Source organism: Carya illinoinensis, chromosome 10 (genome assembly GCF_018687715.1).
Source record: "Carya illinoinensis cultivar Pawnee chromosome 10, C.illinoinensisPawnee_v1, whole genome shotgun sequence".
In the NCBI taxonomy this organism is placed as follows: Eukaryota; Viridiplantae; Streptophyta; class Magnoliopsida; order Fagales; family Juglandaceae; genus Carya; species Carya illinoinensis.
Window position 1 is genome coordinate 22,322,806 of NC_056761.1, and position 26,725 is coordinate 22,349,530.

The 26,725-nt window shown below is 33.0% G+C and overlaps 2 protein-coding genes across 2 annotated transcripts; one reads left to right on the plus strand and one right to left on the minus strand.

Moving 5' to 3' along the window:
* Positions 1 to 1,985: 1,985 nt before the first annotated feature.
* On the minus strand, positions 1,986 to 5,951 carry LOC122278331 (pyruvate decarboxylase 1-like). The gene is made up of 7 exons (XM_043088519.1): positions 5,114 to 5,951; positions 4,885 to 5,048; positions 3,615 to 4,176; positions 3,321 to 3,409; positions 3,095 to 3,212; positions 2,649 to 2,837; positions 1,986 to 2,366 (listed from the first exon to the last, which is right to left on the minus strand). The coding sequence occupies exons 1-7, from the start codon at positions 5,570 to 5,572 to the stop codon at positions 2,196 to 2,198; spliced, it is 1,752 nt and encodes a 583-aa protein (XP_042944453.1). The 5' UTR covers positions 5,573 to 5,951; the 3' UTR covers positions 1,986 to 2,195.
* A 1,746-nt stretch (positions 5,952 to 7,697) lies between these two features.
* Positions 7,698 to 9,852, plus strand: LOC122278557 (protein NRT1/ PTR FAMILY 6.3-like). The gene is made up of 5 exons (XM_043088735.1): positions 7,698 to 7,813; positions 8,151 to 8,272; positions 8,454 to 8,809; positions 9,137 to 9,505; positions 9,691 to 9,852. Exons 1-5 carry the CDS (start codon positions 7,698 to 7,700, stop codon positions 9,850 to 9,852), a joined length of 1,125 nt encoding a protein of 374 aa, XP_042944669.1.
* Positions 9,853 to 26,725: the final 16,873 nt, after the last annotated feature.

The following is a 26,725-nucleotide window of genomic DNA, read 5'->3' on the forward strand; positions in this document are numbered from 1 at the left end:
TCTGGGTTTGTAAAGGAAAATATTACTTTCATCATTTTCCTTTCTCTTCACTACATTCCCCCCTAAAAACATTTTTAAAAAACTGATGTTAGTTGCAACACTTCATATCCTGAAATATCCCAAACTTTTCGTCTTTTGTTTTCCTTGTTTTGTATTTTTAAAGATCAATCAGTCCATGAGACCTCAATCTTGTGCACTAAGGAACCAAGGATTAAGGATTAATGGCATTTCATAATAACGATTTTACTCATCATTTTTATATCATATATCATAGATAATTTTTTTCATTTTTTTATTTGTTTTATGATATAAAAATGATGAGTAAAATGATAATAACTCAATATAAAAATGATAAGTGTCATCGTAAATAATCACATTTCTCATGGTACAAAACAATTAATTATGTATAAGTTGCAACATACAATCAAACTTTAGACCACGTACATGTGTATATATATATCCACCATGACCTATAAAAATAAAATAAAAATTAGAAGTTTTCCTTGTGGAAATCAAACTTGGTGGTTGTTTTCCTAGAAAAGTCTTGAGCTAGCCGTCTAGCTGCCCATCCAGTCCATGTACCCCACAGTAAAACACCCCTGCCACAATTCAAAAACACACAATCAACCTCAACTATAAACGAATACTAAGGTCTGGTTTGGAATATGGATAGAGAGATGCTTCCATTTCATTATATTTTCTTTTCATCATTTTCCTTGAAATTATTGTGAATGGGTTACTTTTTTATGTTCTTTGCGAAATATAATCTGAAGATAAGTCAATGAGTAAAGCTCAGCATCCTATGTGTTTTTAGCTTGACAAAAGTCTTGAAATGAATACTAAATTAACTCCACTAATGGCTGCGTCCCCCTCTTCAAATTGCAAAGAAAGTGACAGAAAAAAGTGGACTTGTCCACTAGCATTGATTCTATAACCTACAGACTCAGAAAGTAGAAAGAATATTCGAAGGTATTTAAAAGTTTAGTTGATTCTCTCTGTTATCTGTCGCCCTTTTGGTTGTTCTGATAACATTTTTATCCTGTCCGTCTAATTATTGGTAAGGAGATGTCAATGGCGTCAGAATATTGGAAGGTATTTAAAAGTTTAGTTATTGTCAAGACAAACATGGTTCTTAATTTTCAGTTTGTTCATTCTGTTTTATTTTTCTCTAAGATGAGATAGACTGAAGAAGATGATGAATACTTTCTGCAAAGAAGTCACTAGGATGATGCTGTAGATCCTCCATCTGAAGAACAAGCAAGAGGAGGGGAAGATTGTGGTCATTCTTTTGTCTTGAAGGATGATCTTTTTTTTTTTTAATCTGTTAATGTATTAGTTTAATTAGTTGTGATGTAATATTATTTATTTTGTTTTTTGTAAATTTATGTCTTGCATTATGATGTAAGAACAATATTATCTAGTTTGTATTTTTATTTATTTTGTTCTTCAATTAATTTTTTTAGAAAATTCTTTTCAAGTGTTTTAATTATTTTTTTAAACAAAGCTGAGCAATTTAAATATGAGATCAGATTTAAAAAAAAAAAAAAGTGCTATAATTTTTTTTTAAAGTTATAAAGATTTTTTTAGAATTTTTTTTCTTTCAAAACCCGGATTGAATCTGGGCATAACCCGGATATCCGGGATTAAAGACCAAAAAAATAAAAAAATCCGGATATCCGGATTGAATCCGGTTATCCGCCCGGATTGAGTCCGGGTTTAATCCGGGCGGATAACCGCCCGGATTTGGATCCGGTTATGGCCGGATACCCGGATCCGGATCCGGATGCACACCCCTAGTCCCAGCTGATGAGGTTTGAAATCAAAGAATAATACATACATACATACGTACATACATACAACGTATACATTCAAGTGTATTTAAGGGCGCACGTGAATGTTGAGAAAGGTGGCCAGGGGGGTGGGTTTGTACTTTGCGCATTATTATCATTTAATAGCTCCAAATGATTCAATGCTTGTATGCAGCATTAGAATTAGAAATAAAGTCTTTATTAATGTCATAATAGAAAGCAGGATCTAGCAACAGGATTGGTGGAAGGCTCTTTCAAATCAAGCAAACTTCTCTTCTCTTATTTGTAATTATACAAGATTGCTGCTACATGTCACGGCGTGAACCAGATGTTAGGATGCCAACTTCAGATCGAGAAAGAAATCATCCAAACACCCTTTTTATTTATTTATTGAGGATTTGGAGGGCGGAAGTTTGCTGCAGAAACTCGGGATCCCCACTCCAGCAGCTCTTTGCTGGTGTCATGCTTGTGCACGAATATTTCAATGAAACATAAAGAATCTTTTTGTGCTCCAGTCATTGTTGCAATCGCTTCTGTCAGTTCACTCTCTGTTTTTACCTGCAGTTTACGGCCAGTTGAATCCATGAATATACTTTTGGACCGAATTAAGCAACGTGCAATTAGTTTGTTAACTATAAATAATATTTTTTTTTTATGATTTTTTCTTTTTTTTATAAATTTACGGCGTTATTTAAGATCTGTACAAACAATCTTTATGCATTACTCAGCACCTTAAAGATTTGAATAATTTGTGAATGGTGTGATTTTCCCGAGTTTCCTGGATCGATGAACAAAATACTCAATAAGATGTAAGAACTAATTCATTTCATGGATGCTAACCTTGGCAGTCCAGCATTTGCCTTCGCCATTGTGGATGGCGTCAACAAGGCCAGTGTAGTCCCAGTTCTTAATCACATTGTATGGGCCATCATGAATCTCTACTTCAGCTGTATAACCTCCATTATTGATTAGGAATATAATGGTCCTTTGTCCACATCGAATCATTGTTGAAATGTCTTGAGCTGTAACCTGAATAAAATGAAAACCTCTTTTAATTTTCAAGTTCTATATCCCAAAACATAGAAATCCCATTACAAGATTTGACGACAGCGCCAGGACAATGATCCCCATAAATCCCCAAAGCAGGTACAATAAAAAGTTTGCTTGATGGAAACAGCAGGGACAGGATTTAAAGGAATAGGTACCCGGCCCACCCATTCCATTGCTATCCCTACTTCCAACCAGCACAAATGTGTTAAAAGGTATGTGTAAAAATTGTCCCTAACCTGGAAACTCCCATCGCCAATACAAGCAATCACACGCTTATTTTTGGCAGCCTGAGCATATCCAAGAGTGGCACCGACTGACCAGCCAATAGATCCATACTGCATTTGAAATTCGTACCTTAAATGCAATTGAAATAAAACATTGTTACCCAGCCGATTTTTGATAAACATTTCATATGCGGTGGTTATGAAGGAGTAAGGTGTTCAACGAAAACCCCTGGCTTACCCACAGTTCTCAGGGAGGCGAAGCTTCTGGCAATTGAACCCGGAGTCTCCATTCTCAGCTATTACTGCAGTGTCTCCATCAAGCATCTCCTGTTTAATAAATAGGTGAACTGATAAAAAAACAGCAATATAAATGGACAAAGAAATGGGAAAGACATCAAGACTCGATTGTCGAGTACTACTAAGATTGTGTTTAGTGCTCAAAATAACCAACCCAAGATATCATAAACCTTAACAAACCATTAGAACCAATACAAAAAAACATGAATTATAATTGGTGATACTTGTGTCGTACCTGAATGTGCTTGAAAAGAATATTAACCCTTAGAGGCTCATATTTCTTAGATTTTAGAGGGTTGCCTGGTGGCACAAAGATCCGGCGGTAATTCTCAAGAGCAGTGCTGTTTTCCTTGAGCTTTTTGGCCAATGCACGCAAGAAATCAGCCATGTAAACATAGCCAAAAGTGGGACCATTGGCAATTGTCACAACATTAGGCTGCACCATTATTGCTTTCTCCTTCTTGATCAAAAGGGAGTAGCCAACAGAGCTGTAATCATTAAAGATGGGCCCGACAAAAACATAGGCATCGGCAGACTCCACAATCTCCCCAACAAAGCTGGTGCTGACAGCACCCCAATATGTCCCAATGAAGTGGGGATGGTGCTCTGGAACTAGTCCCTTGCCTGAGGGCATAACAGCTATTGGATACCCGCTAGCATCTGCAAGCTCTACGAAGGCTTTTTGCGCCTTTGCTGCCCTTAACTTGGGCCCACCCACAATTACAGGCTTCACAACGTTATTCAAAAACTCAGCTGTCGCTTCCACGGCTGCTTCCAATGCTAACTGGTTACTGACCCTACATGAAGAGTGCGGCCATTAGGAGCGATCACTTCATTAATATATAACTAAAATTGATCCAATGATTGTAAGGAACTAAAAATCCTTTCTTCAAACTTGATCCCTTCAAAATTGGGCAACAATTAGATGACATGGTTTGGAATTGAGTTTATCAAATCCCATGTGGCTGAACAAAAGTACATATCTAGTCCACATGTGGCTGAAAGAAAGTTTAACAGGTTTGGTAAGTAAGATGATAATTTTGAGTTGAGATGAAAGTTGAAAATATTATTTTTGAATATTATTATTATTTTGAGATTTGAAAAAATTGAATTGGAATTTGAAAATGTTAAATTATTTATTATATTTTATATAAAAATTTAAAAAATTTATAATAATGAGATAAAAATTTTAAGTTGAGATGAGAATATTGAATTGAGATATTTTTACCAAACCTGGTCGCACATACTTGCCGTGATCAGTGAGATGGGAATGATCCACTGCAAAAGTAACGTAGAGCGACGGGGCAGATATATAAAACAGCCAGCTAGAATGGTTGTCTATTAGAAACTATAGCAAGCAAGGTTCTTTCTCTACTCTACAGTCATCTAGGTTCAAGCTAGATTTACAGTGTGTCGGCCAAGTCATGAAACCCCGATATCGACTCAAGATCAGTCCTGAAAAACTAATGAAAACCCAGAATCTATTAGTGAGAGAGAATCCATACATCGGTGCTAGAAAGAAGGGCACGGGCTCCCCAGCGAAAGTCGAATGAGGAATACTAGGCAAATTACAACTGATACTAATATAAGCCGGCTTGCTTTCCTTTAAGGCAATCGAAATTGCTGTGTCAATCAGCTCGTGCGCTTCATCCAAGTTATTCACCACTGCCTGCAACATTACACATCACCACCCAATATCATAGTATATAAAAGTGACTTTCTTTCCCAAGTTACCTGAGCACAAGTGACTGTCTGAAAGCACCTAAGCTCTTGAGAGAAATCGGGCAACCCGATCGTGTGATGGAGAATCCGATTAGTACCAAAATCGTTGGTGTTGGGCCCACCAACAATACAAATCACGGGCAAATTCTCACTGTAAGCGCCAGCAATAGCGTTGATCACACTGAGCCCACCAACCGTGAAGGTGACCACGCACACGCCCACGCCCTTGGCACGCGCGTACCCGTCGGCAGCATAACCAGCGTTGAGCTCGTTGCAGCAGCCAATTAGGTTCAGCTCCGGCTCAGCGACCAGGTGGTCCAGAAGGGTCAGGTTGAAGTCGCCAGGGACGGAGAACACATCCGTGGCACCGATCTCCACGAGCCGCCTAGCCAGGTGGCGCCCCAATGTTCCTGTTGAGTAGGCTGGGTAGATCGGCACGCGAGTCGAGTTGATGTGATTAGCAGCTTCCATGATACTTAACAAACGCTTTGATATGAATCAGGTTTTGGAGTTTTTGACAGGTTTTGATGGTGTTAATACTGATTTCGGCAAAGTGACCGGTGCTGGGAAAGAGTGGCTTTATGGAAATTAAACGTGGTAGATGTTGTGAGGATGAGAAATCTCATGCAGCAACAGATGGAGGGAGGGGGGCGAGAGAGATCAGCACAGAGGTGCGATTGGTTGCAGGGTCGTTATTGGTAGCGTCATATGTGTCGTTACATACTGTTTGCTGTGGGTTTAATTACTCTTGATAATACTGCATGCATCCAGTTCACAAAAGCTGGTTTCTCATGATTCTGAGATCCTACACACTTTATTCAAAAATAAATAAATGTTCTTAGGAACTGTGAACTCACAGTCATCGCCTCTCTTTTCTTGTAATCAGAAGAATAAAATATACATTTGGTTAAAATGAAGACAAATTAGAACGAACAACCGGCACAATAAATAACTCTCCGTGTCGTATGCTTTCTTGTCTGTACGTATTTGTCCATTAATGCCTAGCCCTCCTTAATTATAAAAACCTTGATGTTTGTGAATTATATATCTATATTCTACTTAGCATCTACGCCATATGTAACTGGTGAGTAGAATTTTTTATGAATGTCCAATGAAAAATTGTCTAATATTTAACCAATTGCCGACATTACATTAATATACTGAACTGAGTATACGCAGTTGTCTCCTACGCGAGGGAGGGCCCAATATACCTTGTAAGAGTATGGAATTAATTATTATACAACACGCTATTATCTAATTTATATTCTGATGTAATACATTTATTACTATTTAATAATAAAAAAATATATTATAAATAATTATTTAATAGTAGTAAATGTGATATATCTTATTTAATTAGTGAGATACAAGTAAGATGATAGTAAAGTGTATAGAATTTTTCTTGAAGATAGATAATCTCAACTTATTGTAATTCATCTCATTTCATCAATATAAATTTTTTAAATTATTTCCACATAAAATATAATAAACAATTTAAAATTTTAAAATCTTAAAATAGTTAAGTTCACTATTAAAAAATTAATTTTTTTATATAACTCTCATATTTATTTTTTTTAAAATAATATACGACACTTTTTTTTTTTAAATTAAAGAGTCCGAGCCACATGTTTAATAGTGATATTTTTTCAATTTTCTTAATAAATCTTCACTTATAGTGGAGGAAAAACATAATTACATATCCAATTATTAAAGAAAGCATAAAAGACAACCTTCCAACAAACGTCAAAGGAATAATAAATAAAAAAAAACAACTATTCTTATAGCTCAGCACTTTCTTATATGAGGTAGGCCGACTTTATCAGTTTTATCTGTATCATACATATAAAACCCTAAAAAAAGGATCAGCATGCTAATCCCAATCAATTGCAGCACTAATTATTTAATACTCTCAAGTCCCAAGAAAATGTTGTCATTGATCACTACATATCCTCCCTTACTTGATTATGATCTCCGCGTGTTGTTATGAATTATTTTAATTAGAAAAGTATTATAATAAAAAATAATTTTTATAAAAATAAATTATCTATAAACCGATTTTAACTTTACAAAATAGATTAAATCTATTTTATAATAAAATCAATTTTATAATAAATCTGTTTGATGATGTCTACATTTTATATAGATAAACAGTACCGCATTAGTGAAGAATGATGCATCATGACATGCCTAAATAATAATAATATTAACTACTATTATATCTTTATATATAAAAAGAGCCTATCAAACGGAAAATATTGTTTTAACAGAAATTTCTTGTTTTAATGGAACGATAGTAATTTTAATTGTTTTCGTTAATTTTCCGTTAAATCAGTCGGGGCCATCAAGTTCCTTTATCTCATTGGTTGCTGTAAAAGAATATTTATGAGCAACACGAAGCGCCTGTTTGGATTCCTCGCTCTCGCTTCGTCTTCCGCATGAGAGTTCCCGATGAGGTCATTGGATTTATGTTCTGCGCCAAATTGCATCCTCAGTAGAATACATATATACAACCTCTTTAGAAATTTTGCCAGCCTTTTCATCTCTACCATTGCCGCACCTCTCTCTCTCTGAGCTTGCAATCAAAGCTTCAAAGGCAATGAATGGGAGCAAGTACTTCGAGATTGGAGGAGCGGAAGAGTCCTTTGGAAGACCTTTGAATGCAGAATCGATGCTAGAGGACGAGGAGGAGCTGCGATGGGCGACTATCGAGAGGTTTCCCAGCATTAATGGATGAACTTAGCGTTGTTGAGGCAGACTCCATCAGAGTAGGGGAAAGAAGACTCTAAGACCGAGACGATCAACGTGCGGAAGCTAGACCGTTTTACCCGTGAGCTTGTTGTGAAGAATGCCTTGGCCACCAATGAACAAGACAACGATAGGTTGCTCTCGGCCATTAAAGAGTGCTTCGATAGGTATAGCACTTAAGATTCTATGTCTCTGTTTCTCTTTCTATCATTATTCTTGTGGTGATTTGGTGGTTGGTGGATCGTCTAGGGTTGATATAGGGTTTTTTGTTCTGTCAGATGGGGCAGCAATCTCTAATCTACAGCTTCGTGGCTCGGGGCATGGTGATCCTTGCCGAGTACATCAAGTTTACCGGAAATTTCACTAGCATCTCCTCCCAATGCCTCCAAAAGCTCCCTGCTTCCAACAACAAGTTCACCTACCAAGGTCTCAAACGATGCTGTTAAATCCGGAGCACTAGCCTTGCAACTCGAAGGCGAAGTGGGCAACCGTTCAGGGTTCAGAAAGTTGATTAGAAGAAAAGAAAAATTGATATTAAATGTAACTCTGTAGATGTTTGTATCAAGACTTGTTTCAAACACTGCTTGGAGTTATCTCTAATTTCCAGGTAGGGGAAGTTCTCTGAGCCGACAAGAATGGAACAAAATCCTTATTGGAGTTGATGCTGAGTTTGAGGTTGCGGAGCGGGATCAGAAGAAGAATAGGAGAAAAAAGATGCAAAAGAAGAATGAGGCAACAAAGGATGATTTTGGTTCTCTTTTTGGTGATGGCATAACTGGAACTTGTCTCAAACTTAACAAATACCCTGGAGGGCTGATGCACATGGAACTTGTCGAGGCTGCTAATCAGCTAACCAACTACATGGGCACTGCTTACATTCTCTCCAATTTGGCAGCTCTCCTTGCAGATACTTATATTAGCAGATTCAAAACTGTTGTCTTTGTTGGAAGCCTCGAGTTTTTGGTATGCTTAATTACAAATCCTATATCAATCTTCTTGGCGTCAAATATCTAAGCCGTATACTTCTGTCAAAACTCCTCACTTCTCTTTGAGTTGTGGAATGCTATAAGAGAGCTTTTTAAAGGGAAAGGTTACAGCAGGGGAAAGAATTTGTTAGACTTTCCCATGCTCTATAACTTGAAGTATATTTCAGACTGACCAAAACAACAATGAACTGTAATTATAGAACTTACCGCAGTACTGATTATGGAAATGGATTAAGAGAGTTTGCTTGTTTATCAGGGACTAGCATTGTTAGTAGCTTTGTCGCATCATTGTTAGCATTGTTAGCATTGCAACATCTTTGATCCAGCTTCTCTCTGTGAGAAAATTGATGGTGCAAATGCTGCCCTCCTCTTTGTTGGTCTGTATATGGTTGCTGTTGGGCGTGCATCAGTCAAAGCTGGGCGTGATGAAAAAGACCCAAAAGAAGCAAGGCAGATGTCCAGCTTCTTCAATGGCCTTTTACTGGCCGTATGTGTTGGTGGTGCTATTAGCTTGACGTTAATTGTGTGGATTCAAGATAATAGAGGTTGGGACTGGGGCTTTGGGATCTCTTCCATCTCCTTGTTCTTGGCTGCGAGTGTCTTTGCTTCAGGACTGCCAATTTACAGGATACAAGTGATTCAAGGAAATAGCCCCATCATTGAAATCATACAGGTTAGCATGATTGTTTAAACCTCTTGTATCAATATCTTGGTTTGTTCCTAAAGACAGGAGCACCTTTTGTTGTGCATAATATCGCTGCCTTTCAACTAAGACCAAGCTTAGTGCTTGCATTTATTATCCATTAATTCTTGATCAATGTTTCCTGACTATCCTGCTTGTATTTCTTCTTTTCTCAGGTCTATGTTGCAGCTATTCACAACAGACATCTTCACCTTCCTCAAGACCCCATAGATCTCTATGAGATTGAAAATGACAAGGAAGCTGCTGTAGAAGCAGAATTCTTACCTCACAGAGACATTTTCATGTTCTCTCCCAACCTTGAGTTAATTTGCACATAAATTGACACAACGCATGTCTCTTTTTGGCTCTGGATCTCCAGAATTTGCACAATTCTATTTTTATATCCATCGCAAAAAAGAAGAGTTAGTTCATGCACCAATAGAAAGCTACATGCTCTCCTATATATGTGTGTGTGTGTGTGTATATTTATATATATATATATATATATATATTTGTTCAGTTGTTTCTCTTTGCTTTAACATTTCATGCTAAAATCCCACAAGTTTATCTTATGATTTGATAAATGTTGTTAGAAATGAGTAAGATGCAACAAAATACACGTGATCATTTTGAGAAGATTTTCTTAGAGCATGAGAAGGTTACATTGCATTTCGAGGCTCAGGAAAATGGCTTGAGCAGCATGAGAAGCAATTGCAGCAGCAAGAGGCTCAGAATGAAACTGATAGGAGAAAACTTCATGATGAAGAAAAAAGGGTAATTTCGTTTTATCCAGATTGATTGCTTTTGTAAAAGACCATATTTTTTTTTTTTAAATCTTATCTCACCAAACTAGGCAAACGTGCTTTGCACGTTGCTCCCACCTAGTATATATATATACACACAACACCGACAAAAACATTAATTATCATATCATTTATCTTGTTTATTTGAGGAGTAACTAAGCAAGCGATAAATAATCCATATTATATCTGTCAAGCCACGTCTAGTTTATCAAGAAAATAATTAAGGATCGCGGAAAGCTACTAATAATAATTAATCCCGCTCAACATGAACAACTATACATATAATCCAATGTTAGAGATAATGGACTATTATTCGAATCTTTTCAGATTATCAACACATGCACACACACACACACACACATATATATATATATATATTATCTTATTTCTACGATGATTTTTTTTAATATAAGTAGAAACATGCTTTGCAGTATTCAATTCATTTATAAGAGTCCGTAGTACATGATAATTTTTTTTTTTAACATGTGGGGTATGCCGAGAGGTAATCGTTGGGCAATAGAGTAGCACGACTCTTAAGAAAGTATGCGGCTTTAGAGGTAACTTTGACAAACCAATTAAAAAGCCAACTTTATTATCATTGCAATTGATGATTGGGGCAGTAATTACCAATTAAGCAACTTTCTGCTTGGGGTATTGAGAATTGTTAATTCTTCCTTGCATGGCCGGAGAGTGGAGACACCCTTATGTATTATATATGGCTTTGAGAGCAGTGGTAGGCTGGTAGCATCTTCCTCCTGGCCAGAACTTCCTCTATCTCATCAGGCATGTATTCAAATAAAATCCAGCAGCTGGGCTCTCCTTCGGGGTTGAATTAGCTACCTCATGCATATTGCCCATCCTTAATCTTGATGCACTGTACGTCCTTAATATATAGCCTCCTCAACTCTGATTATTAATCCTCACAAGTCCTCTTCTTTTTTTGAGAGGCCTTAGTGGAAAATGGGGGGCCATTACAGCCCATGGTGTACGCATGCATAATGGAACCTAATTTGGGTAACCATATAATTACAATTTCTTTACAACTATTTTATAACTTATTTAAGTTATTTTTAATCAATCAATATAATTATAACACTCTATTAAAAATAAATTTTAACATTTTAAAATTATTTTTTATTTTATAAAATAATTATAAAGAAGTAATAAGCGGATCATTTTCCATCTAATTAATCAATGAAAATTATGAGGTGTTCTTACCATACAGAGATATTAATATATTCTATTATAATATATTATATAATAATTAGAATTATCTTTAATTTTATATCACTTCTTCGCCTGGGACGTTGGAGCTTGGCATTTGCGCTGTACGTGAGAGAGTTTCTGCCTCCTACAGCTCGGCCTGAAGACTAGGAGAAGTTTAGGAAAGATGGAAAGACCTAACAGCTGACAGCCTGCCAGTCAGGCGGGGATAAGCTTGCTTCTTATCCCTGGAAAATTAAGGATAGCTACTCGTATCCAAGTTCTGACCGAACTGACTAGCTTTCTTTTTCTTTTTATTATTTTTATTTATTTATTTATTTATTTATTTTCTTTTATTTATTTATTTATTTATTTATTTTAATAATAATTTCCTGAACAAAGCCGGCATGCTTTGAAACCTGGCCGAGCAGCAGAAAGTCAGCACCAAAGACAGAAATACTAAAGCCTATCTCATTTTGGCCCTTCCAGTGGATCTTGAAGGATCCTTCACTGATCACCATCATATCCATTAATTAAGCCTAGAAAAACTTTTCATGCCTAATTGAAAATAGATTGGCGCTATTTATAAGGGACGAGGATCGATCTACTTGTTTCATCCCTTGGCCCATAAATATATCCTTTCGGCTCCCGGCCGTTCGATATTGATGGAGAAAATGATGGTATACATTCTTGGTCAATTTAACCGACAACCTTTTCAAGTTTTCAGGAAAACCAACGGTTCTCAACTCTGAAGACAGAAAGTCTCATCTGATCAGTGTATCGTATTCAGTATTCATGTAGGTTTCCTTTCGTAGTACTTGTCACTCTAGCATCCATAAAATTACGTTTCTTCTTCGTATAATTTCCTGTTACTTCTTTTCTTCTTCTTCATTAAAGACTGTTCATCATTTGGGGAAGAGAGCGTGCATGGCCTCCGGCCAGTCTCTCCTGGTGGCTCTGTCGCTGCACTGCCCACGAGCTTTATAAGATAAACTCTCTCCGAAAGGCCTTTCTCCCTTATACGACGTTGTCAAAGTATATATATAAGAGGAATACTACACATCATCCCATACCACACATTTTATATATTAAAATATTATTTTTTATTTTTTAATTTTTTATTTCATTTTATTCTTATTAAACTAATTGAGTTATTCTATTTATCATCTACACACTACATATTTATTATAGAAAAAATAAAAAAAAAATTAAAATAAATATAGTGTGTGAAGTGTGAGTATGACAAGAAGAATTTTTCTATATATAATATTTGTACGTAATATGTTAGAAAGCATGAGTTCCAAGCTGCATTGGAATTTGGAACTCTGATGCAAAAGAACTAATAATTATAATAATAATAAGAGTAATATTAGATATAATTATACATTATGTAAGTGCATTCTTTTTTAAAAGAAAAATTTTATACACTATATTACTATCACACTTGCATCATATTAAGTAAGATGTGGTACATTTACTATTATTAAATAATTATTTATTACATATTTTTTTATCATCAAATGATAATAAATTTACTATATTATATATAATAAAATATAAATAAAATAATAATATGATGTATAGCATTATTCATAATTAGAAGAAAGGCTCTTACATATTTACCCTGAAGCGAAGGAAGAAAACAACGCCTGTAAAGAACCGGCCGGGCGCAATATTCATGGCAAAAGTAATTTGCATCCAACTGGCTAATACATAATTAGGGAACGTACTACTGCTAATTAGTAATTAGTACTAGTTTCTTTTTCAGCATATTCGAATAATGCCATTCGTATAAGTACTCTTGTTCACATTTCTTGTACCTCTCATCTAATTGTTTACTTTTACGTACGTGTTGCCTTCAAATAAAAAATATTTACGATGAAGGTGAAAAAATGTACACAAAAGTGTGCACAAAATCTGTGGCAATTAATTCTCGTGGCTTGTGAGCTCAAAAAGAAATGGTTACATCTTAAACAAAAATTTTATGTACAATTAATTTTACGTATTTTTTATACACTTTAATTATGTGATTGGTTGTATTATTTTTTTAAAAAAAAATATAAAATAACTATTTTAACTAACCACATTAATAAAATGCACAAGAAATATACAAAAATAACTATATATAGCAGAAGTCGTAAACTTATATATTTATGAAGTCCTGGTATCTAGAGTAGAGTGAGCTATATATCCATCCTGGCCATAAATGTTTTCTTGGAATGATATTATTGATAAGAGAATTGCTATAGTTACATAAATATCTCAAAAAAGTAAAGTTATAAATTGATATGGATCATATATATATACTTTAGATTTACTTTATCATAGAAGTCATTCTACAGTAGAATGTATATCATTAAGCTATATCAATTTATAAATTTATTTTTGTTAAATTGATCTTTTCGTTCTGTATTAATAATAGATATCCTTGCAACGGAAACAAAATTCCCATGAGTACATAATCGGGCAATCACGTACAAGATAACGAGAATTTGCTTGTTACCGTTGCTTCAATCAAGCTACATTATTAATATTCAAAGTCTCAGACCATGATCCAACACGAGAGAATCGAATTCTGATCCATAAATTGCTCACAAACGGACACTTGCCAATTATATGCATTTTTATTGTGATCTTTAGTCTCGAATTCTACTGACCATATTACATATATCTTGTAACCTCAATATTCTCAGAATTACACACACACACATATAAAATGATAACATAAAAAGACTCTCGCACTACAACAAAATTGAGATTTAGTGACGCTTTAGAATTGGTGACAGTCCCTAAACTGTCAGTTTTTGTGACGGTTTATGCAAACCGTCACTAAATCTAGATGAGAATTCGTATGACGTTCGAATGTAAGCAAATTTACGTTCGAACGTTACATGAACATTCGAACGTTAAAGATTTTTACGTGCAAACGTAATATTTTTTAGCGCCAACATTCGAACGTTAATCCGTGACGTTCGAACGTTAGTAGGTGAAGTTCGAACATTAGATAGAGTATTTGATAAATATGACTATAATTTAAGTTTTATGTAATTTTTAAATAAAATAATGCATCATTTGTGAAATTACAAATTTAAAGATTGAAATTTGAAGCGCAATGATTTAATATTAAAATTAGATAAGCTAACTGTAGTATATTATATACTATATATATAATATATAATACACTATATTAAATACTAGTTAAGTATATAATATATATTATATATATAGTCTAGTGCTATATACTATACTCATTATAGTCTAGTATATATTATATAATATATATAGTATATATATACTCATTATATATTATATATATAGTCATTACATATAATCTATAATATATAATATATTATATAGTTAATATATATAGTATATATTATAGTATATAGTTAATATTATATATAGTTAATATACTATATATATATTATTATATATTATTTATAATAATAGAGTATATTTCTTTCACATACGTTCGAACGTTAGTGGGTGTAGTTCTAACGTTAAATAGAGTATTTGGTAAATATGACTATAATTTAAATTTTATGTAATTTTTAAATAAAATAATGCATCATTTGTGAACAATTATTACAAATTTAAAGAGATTGAAATTTGAAGCGCAATGATTTAATATTAAAATTAGATAAGCTAACTGCAGTATATTATATACTATATATATATATATATAATATATAATACACTATATTATATACTAGTTAAGTATATAATATATATTATATATATAGTCTAGTGCTATATACTATACTCATTATAGTCTAGTATATATTATATAATATATATAGTATATATATACTCATTATATATTATATATATAGTCATTACATATAATCTATAATATATAATATATTATATAGTTAATATATATAGTATATATTATAGTATATAGTTAATATTATATATAGTTAATATACTATATATATATTATTATATATTATTTATAATAATAGAGTATATTTCTTTCACATACGTTCGAACGTTAGTGGGTGTAGTTCTAACGTTAGATAGAGTATTTGGTAAATATGACTATAATTTAAATTTTATGTAATTTTTAAATAAAATAATGCATCCTTTGTGAACAATTATTACAAATTTAAAGAGATTGAAATTTGAAGCGCAATGATTTAATATTAAAATTGGATAAACTAACTGCAGTATATTATATACTATATATATATATAATAGATAATACGTTAAGTATATAATATATGTTATATATATAGTCTAGTGCTATATACTATAGTCATTATAGTCTAGTATATATATTATATAATATATATAGTATATATATACTCATTATATATTATATATATAGTCATTACATAAAATCTATAATATATAATATATTATATAGTTAATATATATAGTATATATTATAGTATATAGTTAATATTATATATAGTTAATATACTATATATATATTATTATATATTATTTATAATAATAGAGTATATTTCTTTCACATACGTTCGAACGTTAGTGGGTGTAGTTCTAACGTTAGATATAGTATTTGGTAAATATGACTATAATTTAAATTTTATGTAATTTTTAAATAAAACAATGCATCATTTGTGAACAATTATTACAAATTTAAAGAGATTGAAATTTGAAACGCAATGATTTAATATTAAAATTGGATAAGCTAATTGCAGTATATTATATACTATATATATATATATATAATATAATACACTATATTATATACTAGTTAAGTATATAATATATATTATATATATAGTCTAGTGCTATATATGTTACTGAAAGTAACGTTCGAACGTATATGCATATACGTTCGAACGTGAAAAAATGCGGGAATCTTCCCACACATTTTTAACTAACGTTCGAACATTAAAATTTAACATTCGAACGTTACTTTTTAAACGTTCGAACGTATATGCATATATGTTCGAACGTGAAAAAATACGGGAATTTTCCCACACATTTTTAACTAACGTTCGAACGTTAAAATTTAACATTCGAACGTTACTTTTTTAAATGTTCGAATGTATATGCATATACGTTCGAACGTGAAAAAATGCGGGAAATTTCCCACACATTTTTAAAATAACGTTCGAACGTTACTTTTTAAACGTTCGAACATCATATCAAATCAGAGTAGTTTTAATGAATAAATGCACGGGAGGAAGCAGAATCATTTCTTCTGCTTCTCCTGTGCGTGAAAGAGAGAGTGAGGGTGAGAGAGGGTTGTGGGTTAGAGAGAGTGTGTGTGTTAGAGTGAGAGAGGGTTAGAGAGAGAGAGAGTAGAGTGAGAGATGATTAATATTTTTGCTCTCTCCATTGATTTTGGTAAGGAAAAACTCTTTTTTCCTTTAAATGTTTTGCAATTTTATGATATTTATTTTGTGTCTTTTTATATATATGTCTTTAACTAACTAGAGTTGTGATTTTTTTGAAGGATTGGTTGTTGTGACTTGTTCAAAACTTGTGATTTGTAAGAGGATATTGTGAGTGATAGGTATATTTCTAAACTTTATTAATATGTTTATATATTTTGTTGTGCTTTTGTTGTGGATAATGATGAATATTTTGACGTGTATAATGTGAGTTGATTGTGGATTTTGAAGGATTAGATATGGGTATAATATTGTGAATTGAGTAGTGAATTTTGATTGTATATATTGTGAATATGTTTTGAATTGAATATTATTGATGAATTAGAAGGAATTGAATTGTTTATGTTAATGAATTAGAAGAAAATCTTTGTGATATGGATTATGTAATATGATGAATTAAAATGAAAATTTGTGTTGTGTGTATGCTTGTTCTTAAAATGAAAATATAAATATTTGTGTATATTTATAGATTAAAATGAATATGTTTTACAATTGTGTATGGGAATTTGAAGCATATGTTATGGTTATTTTTTTGTGACTATGTTTTGGTATTTGTGAATTAGTTATTATTGTGCATATGTATATGTGATTTGTGAATTAGTTTATTCTATAGGGAATATGTTTATATATTGTGAATTTGTATATTACAGTATCTATTAAAATTGTTGGGAATATATAAAATATTGTAAATTTAGTTGTGAATATGTTTATATATTGTGGAAATATATGATATCATTTTGAAAAAATTTGTGAACTTTTATTGAATATGTTGGGAATAATTTATTAAATTATGCAACATGTCATTAATTTAATTTTTATTTGTATTTCTTTTAAAATGTTACTTATTTTGCAGCATTTTTTTTTTATCAAATGAGTATATGAGATCAAGACAATAAGAGTTGGAGTCTCTCTTGGAGCAACAGTCTGATTTAGAAATGCGTTTGCAGGAGCAACATAGAGACCAGGAGGAAAGAATGTGCAGTGAAGTTTAAGAACAAGTGCAGAGGGAGATGAGAGTCCAGATAGGGCGTGTTATGTCACTGTAGTAGAATCGTGGTGGGCGAGGAAAGAAGAAGAAATGAAATCAATTCAGTTTTCTCATTGTATAGAACTTTTAATATCTAATTTTGCAACTATATAAAACATTGTTAGTTGCTAATTTGATGGTATAATATGATGATACAATTTGTATATTTTTTAATTTTATGAAAATAGTATTTTTGATCTATACGTTCGAATGTATATAACAAACGTTCGAATGTTGGTTTACATTAGAATTAACGTTCGAATGTAATTACACAAAATTACGAAATAACGTTCGAATGTACAACCCAACGTTCGAACATGTTCACCTTCAAAATGAATACAACGTTCAAATGTTTAAATGATTTATGTTCGAACGTTTTGTTTGACGTTCCAACGTAAATATGATACGTTCGAATTATAACCAACGAATGTCAAATTTTCTCATTCGAATGTCAATCAGTCGGGTTAACGTTCGAACGTTCTGTTGGACGTTCTGTTGGACGTTCGAACGTTACATTCTGTGACAGATTTCAACTGTCACAAAAAATCCCACGTTCGAACGTGACATCAAACGGAAGACTTCCAACCGTCACTAAAAATATTTTTTGTGACGCTTGTACAGTAAACTGTCACCAAATGTAATCCGTGACGCACATTACGTGACAGTGGTGGTGACGGTCAGAAACCGTCACCAAATATATTTCGTGACGTTTTTTCCATTTCTTGTGACAATTTCATCTATCACTAAAATCTATTTTTGTTGTAGTGTCGGTTAAAGAGAGTTTAAACCGACAAACGCATGCAAGCAATCCCATCTTTATTTGTTAAGGAATCTAGCTAGGGCAATACTGATGGTGGTGAAGTGTGATGAATATGATTGGAGCACCGGGTGTAACCCTATCTGCATCTGTGCTAGTTGTCCAAATGTCGGTGATCAGCGCCCTCCTTTTGTTAAGATTTATCTTCGACAGGTCAAAGCCTAGTTCACGCAAAAGAGAACAGCTATTTATTATTTTCCGCAAGTTCTTACGCCCTTGATAATTGAGCACGTCCAAGCCCCTCACATGTGCAGATAAAATGACTAGGACGATCAAAATGGAAGCTTTCAGGACATTGAAGTTGGCCATTCTGCAGATACACGAAGAAACTGTGCAGCTAGAAGAAGTTTTGTTTTTTTTTTTGATAGGAAACATACTTCATTAACAATAAAGCTTACAAGATATTAGAATCAGACCAAAGAACATTAGAAATTACACCAGGGTATGCACCCCACCATAAGCTAACATTCTGAACACTTAAGCCATATTTGGCAAGTAAATGAGTTGCTACATTGCAGTTTCTATAAGTATGTTGCACATCACAGATACTGAATCGAGATATCAAATCCTTTGCCTCACGAATGATCGACATTGCCAAAAGTAGCCTTTGAAGGGCCTTGCTGATTGAACTCAGTGACAACCAACTGAGAATCACTTTCAATAACCAGGTTATTAATCCCAAGATGGATATAAAATTGCAAACCTCGGAGGATAGCTAAAGCCTCAACTTCCACAACAGTCATAGCAGAAAATTCTTTCTTTGCAGCAGACATGATCACTTCTCCTTTAGAGTCTCTAACAATAGCTCCTATATCAGCTACAAAACCGGATGAAGAAAAGGCTCCATCTACATTTAGTTTGAAAACACCAGGAGGTGGAAGTTCCCATCTGTACTTATTTCTAATAATAGAAATAGGTTTATTTTTGAGCTCTTTGTACGATTTCTGCAATGCCAAAGGATTTCCCAGAATAACATCAATACTCATTGCCTTATTCTCAAACATCTTCATATTTCTTCTATACCAGCAGCTCTAACATATTATGAAAAACAGATCAAGCATATCATGTCTCTTATTCTGTTGCAGCCTCAGAACCACATCCAGGAACATATCATGTTCCTTCATAAGAACCATTGATGGGAAATAGAGAGACCAGACCTCTTTGATAGCTGGGCAGAACAAAGAGCATGAAGAGTATCCTCATTTTCAGCATGACAGAATACACAACCATCCTCTGTTAACACCTTCTTTTTCTTTAGATTTGACTTTGTGGGTAGGATTTATTTGACAGCTTTCCAAGCAAAGATCCTCACCTTTACAGGAAGTTTCATGCTCCATATAGCTTTCCACATTTTCCTTAATAAATCAGCATTTGAGGATTCCTCATTCTGTCTACCTGGACTTAAATCTTTAAACAGTCTATAGGCACTTTTGACAGTATAAATACCATTTGCTTCCTTCCTCCAGCAGATTAGATCCTCTCTATCTTGGCTGAGCACAATCTTTGTAATGTGAAGAGCTACTTCTGGTCTAAAGAGTGTAGTAATTTTACCCACATCCCACACTCTCTGATTAGCAATAAATAAAGAATTAACAGTTGCACTTTCATCCCCTGTCAATTCTGCATTCCCATAATGAGAGGGACTGATATGTTGCCCAGCAATACTAGTAAAGCTAGGAACCCAAGAGTCTGTCCAAATCCTCACCTCCTTTCCCGAGCCAATTCTCCACTGACAGCCTTCTTGTAGTTTGTGCTTTGTTCCCCAAATACCTCTCCATACAAAAGAGGGGTTATAACCCAATGCAGCATCTAAGAAGTGTTTTTTAGGAAAATATCGAGCTTTGAAGATCTTATGGAGTAAAGATTCAGTGTTCTGCATAATCCTCCAACCATTTTTTGTTAGAAGAGCATCGTTAAATACACTCAAATCTTTAAAGCCCATCCCTCCATTTTATTTTGTATTACACATCTTTGACCAGCTCATCGTTAAACACTCTCAAGAAGGAAAGAAGAAGTTTTTGTTAAACTAGCTGGATTGATGGGATGTCATTTTATGAACAGAGGCTGTCACGAATATATAGAGAAAATTCATGGGATTTTTTCAAAGCAAGGCTTATTAAACAATACGGATTTAGATTTACAAGCCTACAAACTCCAACGATGACCGTTGCCTTTTTTATGGGTAAAGTCTTTTATCTTTTTGAGTGAAATCCGCTGATAATTTCCTTAAAAATTAAACGAGGAGAGCTCCTGCTTTGTCCTGGCCTACTTATCGAAAAAACTTAAATCGATAGAAAAATATAGATTTTATTATTTATTCTATATTTTAACACTTTTTCTTATATGTGTGCCAAATTCTCTCTCAATGAATGACTCAAGAAATGAAATATTTAATTAAATATAGTATAGTGTAAAGTCAGTGTTCAAACTCAGGACCTCTATTCGGATATCTTGTGAAATTACTATTTGTCTAGTCAAAAGTTTAAGCTAATTGAAAATAATAGATTTTATTATTTATTTTATATCTTAACATTGCTAATGGTATATATATCTTCTCCATCCTATCACCTTCTCTAGTTTCTTGAATTGATAATTAGCTACATTAATATAGATTCATGTCCAAGTAGATATTGTATATTTGTATTACTCGATCTTGTCATCCACTTATGCGTAGTGTGTACATGTAAGTTCTAATTGGGCAGTTCGTGGAAATAAATCAAATTTTAACAATAGAAATTACATAGATCGATATTGGCGAAGCTGGCCTCTGTACAATAATATAATAAAAGCTCACTATTTTCTGTTTGATAGCTTTGATCATTTAGAAGTAATTAGGCCCCGCGTCCAAATGTGTCTTGCCCACTATAGATGATGATGGAGAATGGTTGGTAATAAAAAAAACTCCGCCCGCTGATTGTTAAATTGCATTATATATGATGTTGTCTGCTTTATGCTTAATTGCTTATCCAATTTATGAATGCATGCTTCTGTTTTGCGGCTTGTAGATTAATCCTAATGGGATCTCTTTTAATTCCACAGCCACAGGTGATACAGGACGTCATAGGAAAGACAAACCTCAACAGATTGATAACATTCTAATTGAGAATCGGTCAATCGAATGATGTTCTGATCTATTTCTTAATTTTTGGCCTGACGGGCGGAATTTGCAGAGTCCTGGAAACTACGTACGTACAAATAAATGTTAATTAATACATTTGATATATCGGGGAAACAAATGATATGATCGAGTTAATGTTGTAGAACAAAAATGGAAACACAAGCGTCCACTATAACAAATTTGACTTTTAGGGACGAAATTTGTTGGGGATGAAATTTATTTAATCTCTAAAAGTAAATCTGTTCGAACGATACATATTTGTTAGAACCGGATATTCTGGGATAAATTAGATTGCCTCCAAAAGTTTAAACCGTTCGAACTAATAAAATTTTGTTCGAACAGATAATTAATCCTATTCGAATGCAATATAATATGTTCAAATGGTTATTACCTTGTTTGAATGGAATTATTTAATTGTAATAATGTATTGTTAAACATGTCCAAAATATTAAAGTAATACATATTTTTTTATATTAATTTGTTGTCATTTTCAAAATAAATAAAATGTGTATATATTATATATTATGATTTACAATGAATTAAAATATTTACGAATTCATAAATTAATTTTATGTAATTAATTTAAAAATATTTTAGTTAAATAAATATTACATTAAAGATAGTGTCATTTTTTTATTATCGTGAACGTTAAGTATAATAAAAAGAAAACATAATTAATAATAAAGAGGCAAGCAAACACCAAAAATAAAAACTATACATTAATTACATCCCAAAAGAAGTTAGACGTTCTATACAATATAAAAAAGTAAAATAATAACTAACAATATTTTGTTAAGTAAATCAAAATTCTCCTGTAAGATATATAAGCGTCCATCCAAATCCCTAAGCTTCTCCATGATGGGCTCAATGAACTCCTGTTTCATAATTTGGCAATGTTCTGCCAATAGAGCTAGTACCTCATCCAAAGTAGCCCCAGCAGGCTGTCTCTCAATACCGGCAGTGGCAGTAGCAGTAGAAGCTGGATCAATAGGTAAAGGCAAATCCTGTATTGCATGAGTCTTCAGCAAGTGACCCTTACTCTTGCTAAATGTGATCTTATTAATGGGGCCCATCTGTGACGACCTCCGCTCACTTGAAGTCACTGCAACCCACGATTGGAGCAGGAAGTTAGATATTAACAGTGTAAATGGTAGACTATCTCTTACCCAAATAGCGTGACTTTGTTTGAATGCAGATGAAGAAATACAATGCCAGATCAATCGGCTCTCCCTGTGCTATCTGTAACAAAAATCTGGCTCGCTGGACCCCAAAATCAATCTTATATTTTTTCGAATTAATGTTATACCCGACAATCAGATTAAGCATTCTGAAAAATGCTATGCAGTGCGCCTATCGAATCACTTTACTGCCATCATATGGAGGAGCTGAAGGGTCTCGCACTAGCTCACGAACCTGATCGTCTGTGAGACTATCATCAGATACCTCATCGCTGCTCTCACTATCATCCAAGTCAGCATCCAGCTCATCTACACCCGACGCTGGCGATGAGAGTACGATTGGTGTGTTTGCATCAGATGGTGTAGTTGTTGGTCACGGTGTAGCCACTACAGGATATGCACTTGGCTCCTGCTGCAAATCAAGAAACTCAACAATAATGCAGGGAGAGAAGATAATACTCACTCCCTGAATAATTAAATTGTAGTACAGAGCCTTACCAGACTGCTCTCCCTTGGCACAGTAAAACTCATCAACCATCTCAGGATATGCTGTGCTCCTTTGCCAACAGATCGATGTCCATCTACGATTGGTGAAGATGTCATGTATGCTCTGTCCCTCCCAAGTAAATCACGAAAGTCATCTAGAATGATCTCCCGCTCAACTAGTATAGGCCTCACGGCCTGCTGAGAAGGAGTTGCTCTGCTACTTTGGCTTGTCTGGGGTCGGGAACGTTTTCTTCTACTGCTACTTGTCATTAGTATAATGTTAATCAACAAAATAATTATGTAATTATATTATTGAAGAAGTTTGAAATATTGAAATGAATTGAAATAATTCATTCGAATAGAACATATTATTCGAAGACTAGTTATTTTGTTCATTCGAACAGGAAACAACCATATTTGAAGACTTATTTGAACGAAATATATTCTGTTCGAATGGATATAATGCTATTTGCTTAGTATTTGGCAACTATTTATTTGAATGGATTCCAATTCGTTCGAATAAGCACTGGTAGACAACATTTTTAGCTCGAATGACCTTGAATTCCATTCGAATTAGAATAAAATTGAGCCAAACAGTAATAGCTGAGTCGACTCAGTCCCAAATTTAAAAATCAAAGATTCTTAATAATGTATAATTAAAAATCATTAAGCACTCTAATTAAAATTATTAATACTTCAAATATACTTATAAAATATTTCATTAAAAAACTATAATGTATAATTAAAAATCTTTAAGAACTCTAATTAAAATTATTAATACTTAAAATATACTTATAAAATATTTAATTAAAAAACTATCATGAATAATTAAAAATCTTTAAGCACTCTAATTAAAATTATTAATACTTAAAATATACTTATAAAATATTTTATTAAAAAACTATAAAGTATAATTAAAAATCTTTAAGCACTCTAATTAAAATTATTAATACTTAAAATATACTTATAAAATTTTTTATTAAAAAACTATAATGTATAATTAAAAATCTTTAAGCACTCTAATTAAAATTATTAATACTTAAAATATAGTTATAAAATATTTTATTAAAAAACTATAAAGTATAATTAAAAATCTTTAAGCACTCTAATTAAATTATTAATACTTAAAATATACTTATAAAATATTTTATTGAAAAACTATCATGTATAATTAAAAATCTTTAAGCACTCTAATTAAAGTGATTAATACTTAAAATATACTTATAAAATATTTAATTAAAAAACTATAATGTATAATTAGAAATCTTTAAGCACTCTAATTAAAATTATTAATACTTAAAATATACTTATAAAATATTTAATTAAAAAACTATAATGTATAATTAAAACTCTTTGTGCACTCTAATTAAAGTGATTTGTAATGTAATTTTGCAATGTATTTGTGATTTAGAATGTGATTATAAACATTGTTATATTTACTACTGAGCTGCTGTATTCACTAGTTAATTTTACATATAATTAAACCTTAGACCCGTTCAAGAGTTGTGGCTAAATATTCGCTTAAAAAATATTTGGATACAACTCTTGAATTGTCCAAAGTGGATAATTTGGGATTCTATCATCTATATGGCATATATATTCAGTTAAAACTTCTGTGTTAGTCAATTAAAATTTTGGCTTAGCATTTTCTTACATTTTTCGGGTATGTAGTTCATAAGTTTCTCGGCCCATAAATAGGTCGATGATTTATCGTGACTAGCTTACTAGGAGAATTATAGGGAAATGCTGTCGAAATTTTTACTAATATATGAGTTTTGGAATGAGTATATATGCAATATAGATGATAGTCTCTCGAATGAAATAACACCAACTATCTTAAAAATAGATCGTAATTAAACACGTATATTGTAATAGTTTCTTGATAGTGTTTATCCCATGAATTGAGATTTTTATAGAAGGATGAGAGTTGGATGTTGTTGTGAGATAGATTTGATCGAGACTATAAGGAGTACGCACAAGGGGTGAAGTCTTTCTTAGAATTTGCTTGTGGGTGTGTTGACGGTCGATGATTTATAAGATGCCTGTGCAAGAAGTGCAAAAACCTTAATTCATATAATATGATTGTAGTAGAGGATCATTTATTCGTAAATGGTATTGACCCTAAATACTCACATTGAATTTTACATGGCGAACCATTTCCTAAAGGAGTTAGATTTGGCAGTCAATGCAATCAGATGGACGAATGTGACGAGATCGATATGGACGACATAAATATTTACGTTTTGTTTATGATAGTTATGATAATGGAGAAGATATGACTGAAATGTTAAGGGATCTTGGTGCAAGCATATTTGGTGCCAGGGATGGAGAAGGAACATCATCTATACAATTATTTGAGGGAAATGAAGACTTTGGATTACTGTGAGAGGATGCACAACGAGAATTGTACAAAGGATACACTCGTCATAACAAGTTGTCATTTACTGTTAGGCTGCTCCATATTAAGTCTATTTGTCGTATTTCTTCAAAGGCTATCGACATGCTGCTTAAATTATTTAAAGGGGTTCTCCCATAGGATAACGTAGTACCTCGTAATTTTTATGAAGTGAATAAATTAAAGCGAGGGTTAAGATTTGACTATAATATCATCCACGCATGTAAGAATGATTGTATTCTCTTTTAGAAGTAATATGTAAAATTTGAATCATGTCCAGTGTGTTATGAGTCAAAATGGATATCAGATAAGCATAATGTAACCCATAAAATGCTAAGAGATATTCTGTTGATTCTTCTATTTTAAAGATTATTTACTTTTCAGATAACTGCAACATATATAACTTAGCTTCACATAGAAAGAGTCTAAAATAATCAATTTTGCTTGTATTCTACATATTCCTTACAATAAAAAAAATTTGATGACGAATACTTATGATTTACCGAAAAACCTTTTAATGTATGTCTTGGTTTTGCAACATGAGCACTTCCAATGTGCTAGCAGGTCAGCTCGTACATTATCCGCCAGCTGTAAGCTGTAATATAACCCAATATTCCACGTCCATTGACCAGATCATGATGACGGCCCCGATCGATCGCATGCATGGATAAGCGCTAAGACCTTTAAAAACATAAAGTAAAACTTGGTTTTAGTGTAAAAAAAGTGAAAGGGACAATTAATTTTGCAGTGTTCACAGCTTCTTAATGCTGCTGACGGCCGGCAGGCAAGTAAGATAAGCCAAGCATTGTCAGCAT

Excerpts from the sequence above, each read along its gene's own strand:
- LOC122278331 (XM_043088519.1), bottom strand. The coding sequence starts at position 5,572 with ATGGAAGCTGCTAATCACATCAACTCGACTCGCGTGCCGATCTACCCA. Across the intron at positions 5,049-5,113 it reads AGACAGTCACTTGTGCTCAG|GCAGTGGTGAATAACTTGGA; the intron begins GTAACTTGGGAA and ends GTAATGTTGCAG. Across the intron at positions 3,213-3,320 it reads CGCCTCCCTGAGAACTGTGG|GTACGAATTTCAAATGCAGT; the intron begins GTAAGCCAGGGG and ends ATTGCATTTAAG.
- LOC122278557 (XM_043088735.1), top strand. The coding sequence starts at position 7,698 with ATGAATGGGAGCAAGTACTTCGAGATTGGAGGAGCGGAAGAGTCCTTT. Across the intron at positions 8,273-8,453 it reads CAACAAGTTCACCTACCAAG|GTAGGGGAAGTTCTCTGAGC; the intron begins GTCTCAAACGAT and ends TCTAATTTCCAG. Across the intron at positions 8,810-9,136 it reads TTGGAAGCCTCGAGTTTTTG|CATTGCAACATCTTTGATCC; the intron begins GTATGCTTAATT and ends TAGCATTGTTAG.